Source organism: Sceloporus undulatus, chromosome 7 (genome assembly GCF_019175285.1).
Source record: "Sceloporus undulatus isolate JIND9_A2432 ecotype Alabama chromosome 7, SceUnd_v1.1, whole genome shotgun sequence".
NCBI classification, from domain to species: Eukaryota; Metazoa; Chordata; class Lepidosauria; order Squamata; family Phrynosomatidae; genus Sceloporus; species Sceloporus undulatus.
In genome coordinates, this window is record NC_056528.1 from 13,305,716 (window position 1) to 13,320,016 (window position 14,301).

General features: G+C 45.4%; 1 protein-coding gene across 18 annotated transcripts in view; it reads left to right on the forward strand.

Annotated features, from left to right (window-relative positions):
* The window catches only part of DNM1 (dynamin 1), an 81,894-nt gene that overhangs the window by 58,521 nt on the left and 9,072 nt on the right, over nucleotides 1-14,301 (forward strand). For 4 of the 18 annotated variants that reach the window (XM_042478824.1, XM_042478825.1, XM_042478814.1 and 1 more), the window contains 5 exons: nucleotides 604-615; nucleotides 1,643-1,813; nucleotides 2,231-2,472; nucleotides 3,164-3,382; nucleotides 11,262-13,371. In XM_042478824.1, coding sequence (XP_042334758.1) covers nucleotides 604-615; nucleotides 1,643-1,813; nucleotides 2,231-2,472; nucleotides 3,164-3,382; nucleotides 11,262-11,334 — 717 coding nt within the window. In that variant the 3' untranslated portion in view covers nucleotides 11,335-13,371. Of the gene's footprint in view, nucleotides 1-603; nucleotides 616-1,642; nucleotides 1,814-2,230; nucleotides 2,473-3,163; nucleotides 3,383-6,640; nucleotides 6,678-11,261; nucleotides 13,372-14,301 lie in introns of those variants that run through there. The other 14 variants (XM_042478813.1, XM_042478816.1, XM_042478812.1 and 11 more) reach the window with 9 other exon arrangements.

A 14,301-nucleotide genomic window follows, 5' to 3' on the forward strand; every position in this document is an offset into this window, starting at 1 on the left:
TATTTTGTTGTGGCACCAGAGCTCCTGACAGAGAAGGCTAAATGTCTCGCAAAACTATTAATTTTTAGATTTCCATAGCATTGAGACACGGCGGCTAAAGCGGTGTCAAACTGGATTATTTTTGCAGTGAGGATGGAGGTTTTTAAAATACCCGTTCTCCCCTTTTCATGCTTTGCCCCACCAGATTAGTGTACTTTTCCTCCGTTGCTCATCCCTTGTTATGTCTTATAGACAGTCCCTTTTCAAGGTATAGTTTCTAGTCCAATACATTTCCACTAGATCCCACTTTGGTGCTCCTGGTAAGTAATTTTCTTTTGGAATCTGCATTAATGATCCAGTATTATTGTTATTCCCCCCCCTTTTTTTTTCTTTGCTGTGGTCAATAAGGAAGCCTTTCACGCCTGTATTTTATAGGGTTTCCCACTCTTTCGTGGGAAACATTGGGTCCTTTCGCGGCTAAATTGGGTACTTAAGTGCACCTGATGTTGCAAAGTAAAATACAGTACAGAGGATTTTTTTTTAATGGTCACCTTTTTTCTTTTCTTTTCTTTTCCTTTTTTTCTTTTTGCATTTTGCTTTTTGTGCTCAAACTTGGCCCTTCAGGACAAAGACAAAGTAAGTGTCGGCCCCTCCGCCTTTTCTACCCTGCGGTGGAAATCGCATCACCTGTTTCTGCTCATTTTTACTTTTAATCTTTTTTTCTTCTTTCTTTTTGAATTTATTTATACTTTTGCCTCTGTGTCTCTTAAGGGAAATGTCTTCTTCCTCCCTTCCTTTCCTGCCATGTTGTCTGCTTGATTTACTTTTTATTCTTGCTTTGGTTTTCCTTTTATCCATCTGAATGCGCCTCCTTCGGAATTGGGTTGCTCCGTTCTTGAGCTGTATCCAGATTATTCTCCCTTTCCTCCCATCTTGTTCTTTTCCTCCCTTTTCATTTGGCCCTTTTTCTTTCTCATTTTTGTTGTTGTTTGGATTTCCAGTTCTCTTAATGTTCGGTTTCCAAAACTTTGGGGATTACATGTTTAAGTTCTTTGCAAAGTTCTTTGCACATAATAATAATGATATCAGCGGCATCCTAAGGTCTTTGCAAAGCTCTTTGCAATTAAAGTAGGAGGAAAACTTGGTGGAACCAGACCTAAAATGAAACCCCCATATTCTATGAAGGAGAGACGTAGAGTATCTTGCTCTACAGTCCTCTGTTTGAAGGTCTGTCAGGCATCATCCCTCTATTTGAAAGCATCCTTTCTTGAATGGTTGTCTAGTCCAAGACCAGTTGCAAGGTAAACTAGCAGCTCCTATGCAGCAGACTGAACATGAACCCTATTTCCCCCAGCTACGATGCTGTGTTTATATTTTTATATTCTAGCACTTATTTCAACATGTGCATTTGCACACTCAACATACAATTTTATGCAAGCCAATGTCCTCTTTTCTGGCTGAGCATTTCCTTGCTTCTTGTCATTCCGATGTACGAATTAACACTCTAGGTCAGTGCTATTTTACCTGGTGGTCCATGGACAGGTACTACTACCTTTGAAATATAAAAATGGGTCATGTTCCTCCTTCTCATTTGCTCTCTGGTACTGAGGAGATGCCAATGTAATACTGAAGACACATCCTCTCTTTCCCAAATCCTGCGCAGTCCAGTGAGTCGGAAGAGAACGGATCAGACAGTCTGATGCACTCCATGGACCCTCAGCTGGAGAGGCAGGTGGAAACCATCAGGAACCTGGTGGACTCTTACATGGCCATCGTCAACAAGACCGTCCGCGACCTCATGCCTAAGACCATCATGCACCTTATGATCAACAATGTATGTATGCTATTACATGGTACATGAGAATGCATATCACCTTGTAGCATCAGTTGCATCCTCGGAAGGGGATGATTCATAGGATGCAGCTGATATCTCCCAGATTCCACCAGCCTGCAGGGTTGCCATTTCAAGGAGTAACTTTTCCAAAATCAGAGTAGGTATGCATCACAAGATATATATGTGTGTGTGTCTGTGTGTGTATCTATGTTATATACATATAACTTGTGTTGCGTACCTACTCCGAATTTGGAAAAGTTACCCTTTGAAATGGCAACCATGCAGGCTGGCGGAATCTGGGAGATATCAGCTGCATCCTAGGAAGATGGTGGATTCTGTGAGTCCCAGTCCCAAAGAGATAACCTTTCCCCAAACTCTGGCTCTGCTCTCAACCCGTGGCTTTCCCTCCTCCTACAGACCAAGGAGTTTATCCATTCGGAGCTGCTGGCCAACCTCTACTCCTGCGGAGACCAGAACACCCTGATGGAGGAGTCAGCCGAGCAAGCCCAGCGGCGGGACGAGATGCTGCGCATGTACCACGCCTTGAGAGAGGCGCTGAACATCATCGGGGACATCAACACCACCACCATCAGCACTCCTTTGCCCCCACCGGTGGACGACTCTTGGCTGCAGGTGCAGAACATACCGTCCGGACGCAGGTACCCGAGGCTCAGGCGGAGGCCCCCGCAGACCTTCCTGATGCCTCTTTGAGCAACTAGATGGGGCGCCTCCTGGCAGGGCAGGCAGGAAGGGATGCTCGGCCTTTGCGCCGCACCAGCTGAGGTCATGAAGGCTACCCTGGCCATTGCTGGGACCTTGAAGGCTGGCTGATATATAAAAATTTCCACAAAACCTGTGTGAAGCCTGACATGCTGGGGTTTGGTCCCAGGACCAAACATGGATAACAAAATCCATGCTCAAGTCCCGTTAAATACAGTGGCATAGTAAAATGGTATTCCTTATATAAAATGGAAAATCAAGGTTCGCTATTTGGAATTTATATGTTTGGGGAATATTTTCAAGCCATAGATGCTTGATTTAAAAATCCGTGGATAAGGAGGGCTGACTGTACTTTTAACAAGTAGCTTTCAGTGCTCTGAACACCTGCAAATCCTGCTTGGGAAGAGCTGGTAGTGTGGCAAAATAAACGCAGATCTACCCATCTGTGCCTCATGTGTCCTCAGACAGCTTTCAGCTCTCTTGAAAAGCTCTTCTGACTGTGAAGGGTACTTGAGAAGCAGCAAGCGCTTTTAGGAAGCATCTCTGTCGTCATGCTGGCCCGCTGTTGAGTGACGCATTGCTCTTTTCCTCTCTCTCTCTCTCTCTTTCCTCATTCTCTCTCTTTGCTAGGTCTCCCACCTCCAGCCCGACGCCGCAGAGGAGAGCTCCGGCAGTCCCACCCGCCAGGCCTGGGTCGCGCGGTCCGGCTCCTGGACCTCCGCCTGCTGGTGGTCCCACTCTGGGTGGTGCGCCTCCTGTGCCCTCTAGGCCAGGGGCCTCTCCCGATCCTTTTGGGCCTCCCCCCCAGGTCCCATCTCGGCCCAACCGTGCGCCTCCCGGCGTCCCCAGGTAAGTGTGGCTCTGTGATGGGCAGAAAGGAGGAATGGGCATTGGGCATTGGCTACACCGGGGCTGCAAATGGAAGCTGCTTACTAGGGAACCAAAACCCATTGATATTTACTTTCGAATAAAAATGTTCAGGACTGTGCTGGAAGTAAGTCAGAAAGTAAGCCACTTACTTGGAAATAGTTGATGATGTTCTGTCACCTGTTTTAAACGTGTGTGTGTGTGTGTTGTTGTTGTTGTTGTTGTTTTTAAAAAATAACAAATGAGGTATCCAGAATTGGCATTGAGTTTTGATGCATGGGAGGGAATGCAAGTATAAATGATTTTAGTGGGGGTTTTTTAAACTGAACTAGAGAATTTGCAGAGATTGCCAGTACAGATTTTGTTTCAGTGTTAGTTCATGCAAGCTCAATGTTGTCTTAGAGAAATTGGGACATTTTTCTCTCTCTGTTGCTATTAATGAATGTTGGGACATATGGGAAGCAGCTTTCTCTGTAAAGGATCCAGACAGAGTTGATACTTGTTATGATATGCATGACTGCAAAGGTTTGCTTTATACTGAGTTGGGCCCTACAGGTCACTAGATCAGATTCACTAACCCTCGACCGGCTGTTGCTTTGGGATGTCGGCTGGAGGATCCTAGATGCTGTCGAAGAGTTTTCCCATCTGAGCTCTCCTTGCTTCTAGTGAGCATTTTGCTGAGTAGATACACAGCGGAGGAGACCTAGGCTAGGAGACGGAGCGGAGGAGTCTGATAGAGGACACTGCTGTCTCAGTGGTGGTTGTACAAGCATTGGCGCTCAAATGCACAAACAGTTATCTCGGCTTTCTCTGGGGTCATCTCTTGCATCTCCCTCCTCAGGCACATGGCCTTGTCCACAGGTGCCTCTTGGCCCCAAACGTGGTTCTCTCACCAGCCCTTCATCCAGAGTTTGTGGTTGCCAACATGGACCGCTATGGCTGCTGCTGCTGCTTTTGCTTTGTATTTGTGGGTCTTGCTTCTCTCTTCACATCAAACCTTCTCATTCCTTTTTTCCTCTTTTCAGTTTAGTTTCCATGCACGTCTTTTGTTTGGATTTCAGTGTGCAGTCTTTCTCCTCTTCCCAGCCTATGTCTTCATGGCCACATTTCACCCCACATCACTCCCTTTGTGCTGTTCCTTCATTCACATGCAACAAATATATATTCTATATACTGGCAAACATATTCCATGTAACTGAAATAAAGTAGTCTCTCTCTCTCTCTCTCTCCCTCTCTCTCTAAATCCTGCTGCAACCTCTATGCCATTTGTAAAATTTTGGATTATTTAGGGGTTTTTATCTGTGAGGGCATCCTAAAAGAATAATATTAAAGATTGTGGGATCAATTTCCACATTGTTTTCCTCCCAGAGTCACCCACATAGCATCAGGAAAAGGTGTAAAACAAAAAAGCTAGATGTGCTTGTGTTATGTGTATATTTGTACACATTCATAGCGCATCAGGTATTCAGGAACATCTTCATACCTCTGATCTGCTGCCCCTCTGAACATTAATAAGCAGGACACGCATTGGGAAATGGGCACAGACAGTGGCATCCAGACAGATGGCTTCCAATGTCAGCACAGAGGCTTGCCTTTCTTTTCCTAGAAAGATTTTAAAACCATAGAGTTAGAAGGGACTCCCAATGGTCATATATTCTAACCTCCCCCTTTGCCATGCAAGAATCAGAAGCCTATGTGGACAGAGATAGTAACAGTGCCCACCATTGCTTCTGGTTTTGGTGGTGCGTTCTCTTCTTGAATGAGTGGCTGCACATATTTTGCAAGTTATGGGAGCAATGGGTCCGTCAGCTCTGTATCTTGTCTGCCTGAGATGGAAAGGTGGCTTCCTTGAGTCATTCCACTTCTGCTGACATGGGCCCCAGTCAGAGCAGATCAGTCCTGCAGCTGGAGAGGGGTATAAATACTGATACTAAATAGGATTTTGACCAATTCCCTGATGAGGAAAATCCTGTTGCAGGGGGAAAAAAGCAACCAGGAGTCTAATATGTTGGAGTTAAACTCCAGCTATCTCCAGCCAGCATGGACATTGGGGATGATGGAGGTCGTAGTCCAAAAAGGCAGGTGGCAGAAGGAGACTGCCTTACATATTTCACAGGTTTATTGCTGTTTTAGGTTTTTCTGAAGTAGATTCTGGTCCATGGATGATGATGCTAGTTCAGGAAGTGCCACGAAATGTCTTGTTGGTAGCATTCAGGTATTCCAGCGTGACACCTGATTTCTCTCTCTTTCTCTTTCTCTCTCAATCTCTTTTGCCTCAAACCCTTTCCATTCCACCAAGAGGCCCCACTTCTCCATTGACCCATGGCTGCGGATGGCCACTCGGTGTCACTTGTGCCATCTCTTGTATATAGAATAAGTCAGTCCACACTTGGCTGCAGGGCTAGAGTCTTCCGCCACAAGTGACCAGACAACCATCTTCATCCGTTGCTGTTTGTCTTTTCCTTCTTTCTTTTTCCTCCCTTTGGTCCTCTTTTTGATAAAAGAGTTCTGTCTTTCCTACATTGGGAGGAGAAATGGGGCCTGGCCGGGGCCTAAAAGGACTCGTATATCAGTTTTTGAGAGATGTGTGTGTGTTTGGATTTGGACAAAAGAGTGACAACTCATTCTGGGATGCCAAGCTTCTGTGTCCCTTGAGGCTGAGTGTATGAACCTGTCCACAGAGATGCCAACTAGCATCCCCCAATGCGGCATCTACCTGTGGTGTTGGACTACAACTCCTATCATCCCTAGTCATCATCAGCCATTTTTTCTAAGGGGTTCAGTAATGGATGCATCCCCCCCCAATGGCTCACCCACAGCATCTGCTCCTGGAGGGAGATACGTTTGTCCGCAGCTGTGCTGCCCCTTTGTGTGGCATTGCCACCCTTCAGAGTACCAGCGGCCATGTAATGGATGGGTGCTGGAGCGTGCAGGTGTATCTGTATGCCTGAGTTGTAAATGCACAGGTGTGTGTCTTATGCAAAATGTTCAGGCATTTTTTCCCCATCCTTCCTGCAGCCATGTATGTGAGCAGACTTGTGTGGCTGCCAGTTGTGGAGTTTTGCCCCTGCTGTGTTATGTGTGTATAAGGTTGCACGCGCAAGCATAGGCCAGGGCACTTTCCCTGCAAGCATCCCATGTGTGCGAGTGTGTTTCTGTGTGTGCCTTCATTTTCCAAACTGCGTGGCCTCTTGCCTCCAATTGTCTGAACAGCCCTGTCGCTCTCGTGTTGTCTTTCAGAATCACTATCAGTGACCCTTGAGGACTGGCGGCCACGGTACGTTCTTCACTCGCACTCATCCCTGCCCTCCAGCGATGCATGAACCAGTGTTAGTCTTACCCCCATCGCTGCCGTTGTGTCTCCCCATCCGCCTTCATGCCCCTGGTCTGCCACTTGCCTCTCCTACTAGTCCACCCAGATGTCCTTCTCTTTATCCCAGGCCCTGCAGATTCCCGCCTGATAGATCTGGTGGATCCTTGCCTGCAAAGAATTTATATTATTTAGATGTTGTATTTTTGTTCTGGAGGGAAACATTTGGATTTAAAAAAATTACAATAGAACCTGTTCAATTAGTTGTGAGATGGAATAGAACAAAAAAAGGAGGAGGAGGAAGTAGAACATCATAAGGACTGGACCTTGGAAATGTTACTTTCTGGACAAGAGCTCCCAAAATCCCTCTGCCAGCATGGTCAGTGGGATATATAGTCTTAAATCACTTTTCCAAAGTCTGTTTTGAACATCACTCCCTAGAAGCTAGGCTTTATCGGGGGTTCCTCTCCAGCCTCAGATTGTTTCTATGATCCTAAGATTTGGCTTGCAGCATTGATCCATCCAATCCTATATAGTTTCCACTGATCCATAATGGCTCTTTAGAGGATCTCTGGCAGAGGTGGGCCATTCCCAGCTTTGCTGCTGGAAGCCCTTTGTGCCACCCCAAAAACTTTGATTTCTTCTACGAATCTCATACCCTCCAACTGTCCAAATTTGGCAGAGACGGTCCCAATTGATCCCCTGTTGTCCCACTTTTGGGGAGCTGCATTTAAAATATCTCAGTTTGTCTATCCTCCTCTCATTCTCCTCCCTTGGTCTTTAGCTTACTCCAGTTGCAGCAAACCGACTTTAAAGTGCAGGAGTGAGTGGACCTGAGTAAATTCAATGGCGGGAGAAAGAGAAGAGGGGCAGAATCTTGCCCTTCCCAGTGATCTCAGGCAAAAGCAAACTGCTGCAGCCTCTCCTCGATTGTGTGTCCGTCCTCATTAAAAACGTTGGCCTTTTTGGCCATATTCTGATATGCTTGGCCACATGTGTGTCCTGGTTTTCATATGAAAAGTGTTGGAAGGTATGGCATCCCTGCATTTGCTTAGATTTATGCTCCTAGGTCAGCATTACTAGTATTGCTCACCTTCTGTGCTTTCTAGAGTTTAGTTGTTTAGTGGCAGGAGGAATTGTGGCTTGTCTGTAGGGGTTTTTGGTTTTTTCCTAGACTAGTCCATTCCCCTTGTTATCAGTTAGTCTTGCATGGGAATGCTCCCTTGTGTGTGAGATACCTGTGGATAATATATAAGATATAGAAGAGACCAAGATGTAGAAGAGCCCTTATCTCTAGTGGTGCGCAGCACTGTGCAAATAAGAAAATCCTTCCATAGAGAGGAGAGAAGAGCAAGTTCTCCTGTTGAGTGAAACAATGAGAAGAGTTGGATGTGAGGTGTAGCGTCTTTATTTAAGAGCAGACACCTCTGGAATTTGCCACCTGAAGTGCTGAGCAGGATGACACTGACTGGCCAAGTGTGTTTTGTGGCCAGTGTGTGTAACCAAACACAAACCTTACCTTATCCCTACACCACAATGACTTTTCTTCTGTGTCTCAGGGAACTGGAAAAAGTGGAAACACCAGAAAGGGACAAAGAGCCTTTCTTGGGGCTTTTACTTGTGTGGTTTTCATCTGATTTCTGACCCCCTTGTGCCCAATTTCCTCTTCCTCCAAAAGAACCTCTCCTGCTTTGCTTTGCATTCTCCTTCTCTCTTTCTCTCTCTCTCTTTCTTTTTCTCTCCTTGAACTTTGCAGCAGCGTATTTGTTAGAAGAAGCCAAGGAAGCCCAGTGCTCCTGGACAAAGCACTGTTTTCTTTTTGGATTCCAGTTAAGAGAGATCCAGTAAGGCAGGGTGCAGTAGCCCTTGGGAGGCCTTGCAGGGCTACACTTCACCATTAAATAATCTCAATTTTGCCCCCAAAAGCTCTGTGAGGGGGCTTTGGTCTTCCAGATGTTTTCGACTTCAAATCCCAGAAGCCCCAGCCAGTATAGCCAGTGGTTAGGAAATCTGGGAGCTGAAATCTCAAACATCGAGCGGACTAAGGAGCCCCTGACTTAACAGGAGTCTAGCTTCTCTGTGTGCGGATGAACTTAAATGTGAACGATCTGCTGCTAAGAAATACAGGTCCTAAACTGAGCTTAAAGAATATGGGTTAAGGATTTGTGTGTAATTCTGCCCTCTCTGTATCTATGTCTGTGTGGAAGAAGAGGTAAAAGGAAGGGTATGTTCATGGTCTTTGAGGATTAGATGTGTGTGTGTGTGTGTGTATGGTCTTGTGAGCAAAATGGCATTTGCCAAAAATCACCTAGCTGACAGCAGCAAGCTGAAACAGAATAAAAATAGCCAAGTTCATTGTACATACAGTGGTGCCCCGGGTTACGAAATTAATTCGTTCCGGGGCGCCGTTCGTAACCCGAAAGGCTTTCGCAAGCCGAATTGCCATAGGCGCTAATGGGGAAAAGCCGCGATTCCGTGCGAAAAAGCCGAAAAAAGCACCAAAAGTTTTTTCGTAACCCGAAAAAACTTTCGTAACCCGAAACAATTATTTCCTATGGGTTTTTTTCGTAACCCGAAAATTTCGTAACCCGGCGCATTCGTATCCCGGGGTACCACTGTATACAGTCGGCCCTCTTTATCCATGGATTTGAGCATCCGCAATCTGAAAATATCCCAAAAAAGTATAAATTCCAAAGAGCAAACCTGGATTTTCCATTTTATATAAGGGACACCATTTTGTTATGCCATTGTATTTAATGGCACTTGAGCATCCACAGATTTTGTTATCCTGGAACCAAACCCCAAGCGGATAACAAGGGCCTACTGTATTTGCCTTTGTACATGAATGAGAAAGTATTGCAGACAAAGCAAAACCAAACCTCTTTTTGGAGGTACAGACCTGTTTTGTTTGAGAAGTGAGGCCAGTTTTGGTAGGGCCCAGAGTTATGAGTTATCTCTTTGAGGTTCATCAAGATTAATGGCATGAATTTCCCAAAGCCTTGAATGCAGGGAGGCCAATGTGAATCAAATGGAGGTGCTAGACCTCAGCCTGTTTCTGTATCACCCCCAGCAAACTTCTCACTGCCTTGTAAGTGTCTTTCATAGAGGCGGCATGTTGCAGCTCTGGGGGCTTTGACATCATGATCCGCGGGTAGCGGCGGTTTGACGGCGACCATGTTGCTTCCGAAGCGCCATCTCTTTCCCTGCTTCCAGCCAGCCCTCCTCAGTCAATGCCACAGAAGCGGCCTCCAGCTTCCTTGGGGAGGAGCTGGTCTTTCTGGGGAGGTTTGGCTGTTGCTTCTGCTTCCTTCTGGGACTCGCTGTTAGGAACCTCTGCCTGCCCAAAGCCCTGGATTTGTACCAAGAGGCCCTTGGGAACCGGGAATGAGCTTTTTGCAATTTTGGGATTGCCTGGGGAAGGCCAGAAGTTCTGGTTTGCAAAGCCAACTGGGTCTTTATAAGCTTTGGGGCTGTTGCCTCTCAGGGAGTTGCCTGCAGGGCAGATCAGGTCTATTTTCCTAAGACTTGTATACGTTCTAGAAAATAGATAGTTAAAGACAAAGACTTTCATGGCTGGCATCCATAGTTTTTTGTGGGTTTTTCAGGCTATGTGGCCATGTTCTAGAAGAGTTTGTTCCTGATGTTTCACCAGCCACAGATGCTGACGAAACGTCAGGAATAAGCTCTTCTAAAACATGGCCACAGAGCCCAAAAAACACACAAAAAATATGTGTGCAAACTGTTTTTAATTCTTCTCCTGAAGCACCTTACATGTGGAAATTCACACATTAGCTTCTAATTTAGGGCATAGTCCAGATCCCCTCCTGCAGTTAACAACATTAGTTTTAAAAAAGTTAAGTTTCTCACCTTTTTTTACCTGCTACAGGTATAATTCTATCCAGTTGAAGTAACTGAAGTAACAGCATTGGATAACTTTAAACATATTAGGCTGCCTTTATTTCCCCTCCCCTTAGAGACCCTCATGACAACATTTCTGGCTACAGAACTGCTCCTAAGTATGTTCAGAAAGATGTTACTTAAATATGATCCAGTAGTTTTAACTATATCAGCTAACGGTCAGGATCAAAAAGGCACGGCTGAACACCTCCTTCTATGCCCAAAGGGTAGGATGTGTTTGCAAGACCAGGTTAGCCGGCAGCTTCCGAAACAGCATCTCCCAAAGGACGCCACTCATTGTGTGTGACATACCCGCCTCGGTCGCTTGGTACAGTAGCATCCTCATTGTTGTGCTCCATGCTTCTCAACACTCAGCCTGGGTACCAGGACCCCCTTCCCGGCAATTGGCTTGGTTTCTGGAGGATCCGCCTTGATAAACCCACGAGGCTTGTGACAGCTGTTTGACCAATGAATAAAACATTGAGGATTAAATGGCATTGCTTTCTGTGGCCAAGAGAAGGCGAAAGTACTGGCCGGGATTGAGGTGGAGAAGCATGTCTGATTGTGACTGGCCACCATGCTAACCTCAGTGTGTGTGTTCTCTTCTTGTCTCTTCCCCCCCTCCGTCTTCTCTTTTTCTCTCTGCTCCCACAGCCGGAAGGGCCCTGCTTCACCTACTCGACCTACCATAATCCGACCAGCTGAACCGTCCCTCTTAGACTTATAACCCGAGGCCTAGAGACAGCTGGCGACAAGCGCCGTGTGCCCGGGGTTCCCCGCCCCGCATCCCTCCATCTCCCACTCTCTTCCGCTTCTCTCACATCCTCCATCCCTCCCTCCGTTGTTAAGAAATACCTGTTAGTGAGTGAGTGAGCTCTTCTTCTTCGTCTTTTCGTGCGTCCTGTAGTGCTTTGTGAGCCTAGAGTAGTCCTAGTTCAGTGGCATGGGGGACTTGGAAGGACGGGAGTGCTTTGGAACGTAGTCTTTAACAGGAGCATCGCTGGACGCCAAGATGGCAGCCGCCTCACGCACGGCGTCTTGCCCGCATCGGTTAGCTGTAGCGTGTCGCACTAATCAGTAGCTACGTAGTGACTTTTTTTCTCCTACTGTAGATAAGATGAAACCATTAGTGTTTGCCATTCCGAAAAAGGGTGTTAAGAGAGGAAAAAAATGTAATTTTTAATGTTCTCAACAATGTCTGGTATGTGGATTTGCTCCAAAGTGCAGGCTTTGGGGGGGGGGGGCCTTTGTGATGCCACCTGCCCCTCTCTCAAGCAAAGGGGCAATAAAGGATTTGTGGGGAGGTTTTTACGGAATGATGGTAGGGTCTTCCAGACCGAGAAGGCTGTAATTCTCCTGAGCGGAAGGAAGCGACGCAATGGGCTGCCCCTCTCTTCTTTGAGGTGAGAGATGCTGGCTATTTGAAGCAGCTAGCTGGTGTATTGAAACTGACTTTCCACAAACCCAGACAGGGGCTCATATACTTTTTCCTCTCCGCACAAAAATGGGACGGTTTGCTGTGTAAATGTTTTAATGCAACTTAACCTTTGCTTCAGACAAACCCAGCAACTACAAAAAAAACTCACAGTACTTGTTTGTCGTCTTGAGTATCCTGATGATTCTAAATAACCTTTACTTGCTTGCATGCAGATGACACCTGTTTGTATGTAATGTGGGGGAAAGTGTTTTATCTCACTGCAAGTTTTGACTCATCCTGTTCTTGACCTGTAAGCTGAGGGGTAAATAGAAAAAAAGCATTTAAAGAAAAAGAGAGCCCGCTGTCACCCCATCCCTCGGAAAACCAAGTTTAGCCCCTCGCCTTGTAAGTCATCAAGCCATCCCCACTTACAATTTCAGTTCTTTTATCCTGGTGCTGTTGCTTTTGGTTTCTGTTGAATATCCTCTTGACACCAAATTCTGATGTCTGTTTTTCCCCATATTTTTAACTATGGTTTTACTTTGTTTTTTGTCCCTTTCCCGCTCCCTTTCTCTCTCTCTCTCTCTGCCTTTTATTTAATTTCATTTTGTGTGTGTCTTCTTGTCTCTCTTTCTTTAAATTCCAGCCGCCCCGGCAAAGCTAGCCCCTCTCGTCCGGAGAGTCCAAAGCCACCCTTTGACATGTAACCCTGCTCCCTCCTCTTGAGGTCCACCTTTTATCTGCCTCTTAGCTGTTCTGTCCTGGAATGGTTCAACGCACATCTCTCTAAAAAACAAAACAAAACCAACACACAGCTTTGTTCTGTCGTAGTTTGTGGCTTGCACATATCAGACGTGACTTTAGTGAAACTGGTTTTCCTTCCTCCCAGTTGCTTTAAAGGAACTTTGAAGAACAAAACAAGTTATATTGTAGTAACGATAAACATATCTTTACTGTTATATAAATATATATATAAATATCTATATATATAAAGAACAAAGTCTATATGGTGTCCAGACGTTTTAAGCCTTTAATGCTTCCAATGTTGACTTTAGCAAATACTTGAGTAGGAAGATGAATTATATATACATATATATATATATTGTACACATGTGCACCAAGCAAAATGTAGCCCAACCTGAGCAGCAAAGCCTGAGAAGACCAATTCTCTGCTGCCCTCCGTTGGGTTCTTCTGTTGCCCTCAAATTGTGGGTGAATCTTTGCCGTGCTAGTAGTACCTGTCAATGCCGTCTGTGGTCTGTCAACTCTTGTTTACTGGCTGAAATAAAACTATTATTTCTGTATAATGGAGACTCCATGCCTAGAATAAAATTCTCTCTCAGTGCTTGCAGGCTCATATTGATGCTGTCAGTGTGTTTGGGACAAAGTGTCGCCTATGGGAAACAAGTGACCGCGCATGTTAAGAGTTTTCAGAAACAGCCATTAGAAATACTGCAATTAAGCGCAAGAATAAGGTTTTGTTTTGTTATAGTGCAATGAATTTTTGTATGAGATTTCACTTTTAAGTTTTAGGGTATCTGAAATAGCAATATAGAGAGGAATAACAGACTGGAACAAGCACCAGTAACTCAGGAAGAATAAGTCCTACACGAAAAATAGATCCCAGTGTTTAATACTGAGGGAGGATAACTACTCCATGAAAGATTCAGAAAGCTAAGGTACCACAAGTTGAAACGTCCATTGTGTCAGTTATCTACAACTGAAAAGTGTGAGGGAAAGAGGTACAGCAGGATGGGAATCTCAGGTCCTGAGGCGCATCTTGTCATCTGAGAGACCCTGATGCCCATACTTGCTTTCTCAAGACTTTATCACTAGGTGCTTTTCTATGGGATTTTCCTCCAGCTCTGGAAACTGGAACGCCGCCCCTAATGCTTAGCTACTGGAAGTAAGAGCTTTCAACTAATTTCTGCTGGTAGTTTTGGTCCCATCCTTTTGCCTTTGGGATGCGGTTTCCACAAATTCTCTGAAATCGAATTTGTCTCTCAGCTGAATGAGGCTCCCCATCCTTTGAGAGTTTTGAGAGAATAAAAATACATGGAAGTAGATCAATAGACTGAAAGGGCAGCCTCAATGATCAAGGCATTCTCCCTCCTCACATATCCAGAAGAAAACATAGTTTAGTCCAGAAGGATGACGTTGGAGTGGGAACCAACTTCTGTGCTGTGTACACATTTCATGTAATGTAACTATCTCCATTAAACCAAGGAAGCTGTTTTTACTCTTCTGGGACATAAGAGAACAACATGCAGAAGATGC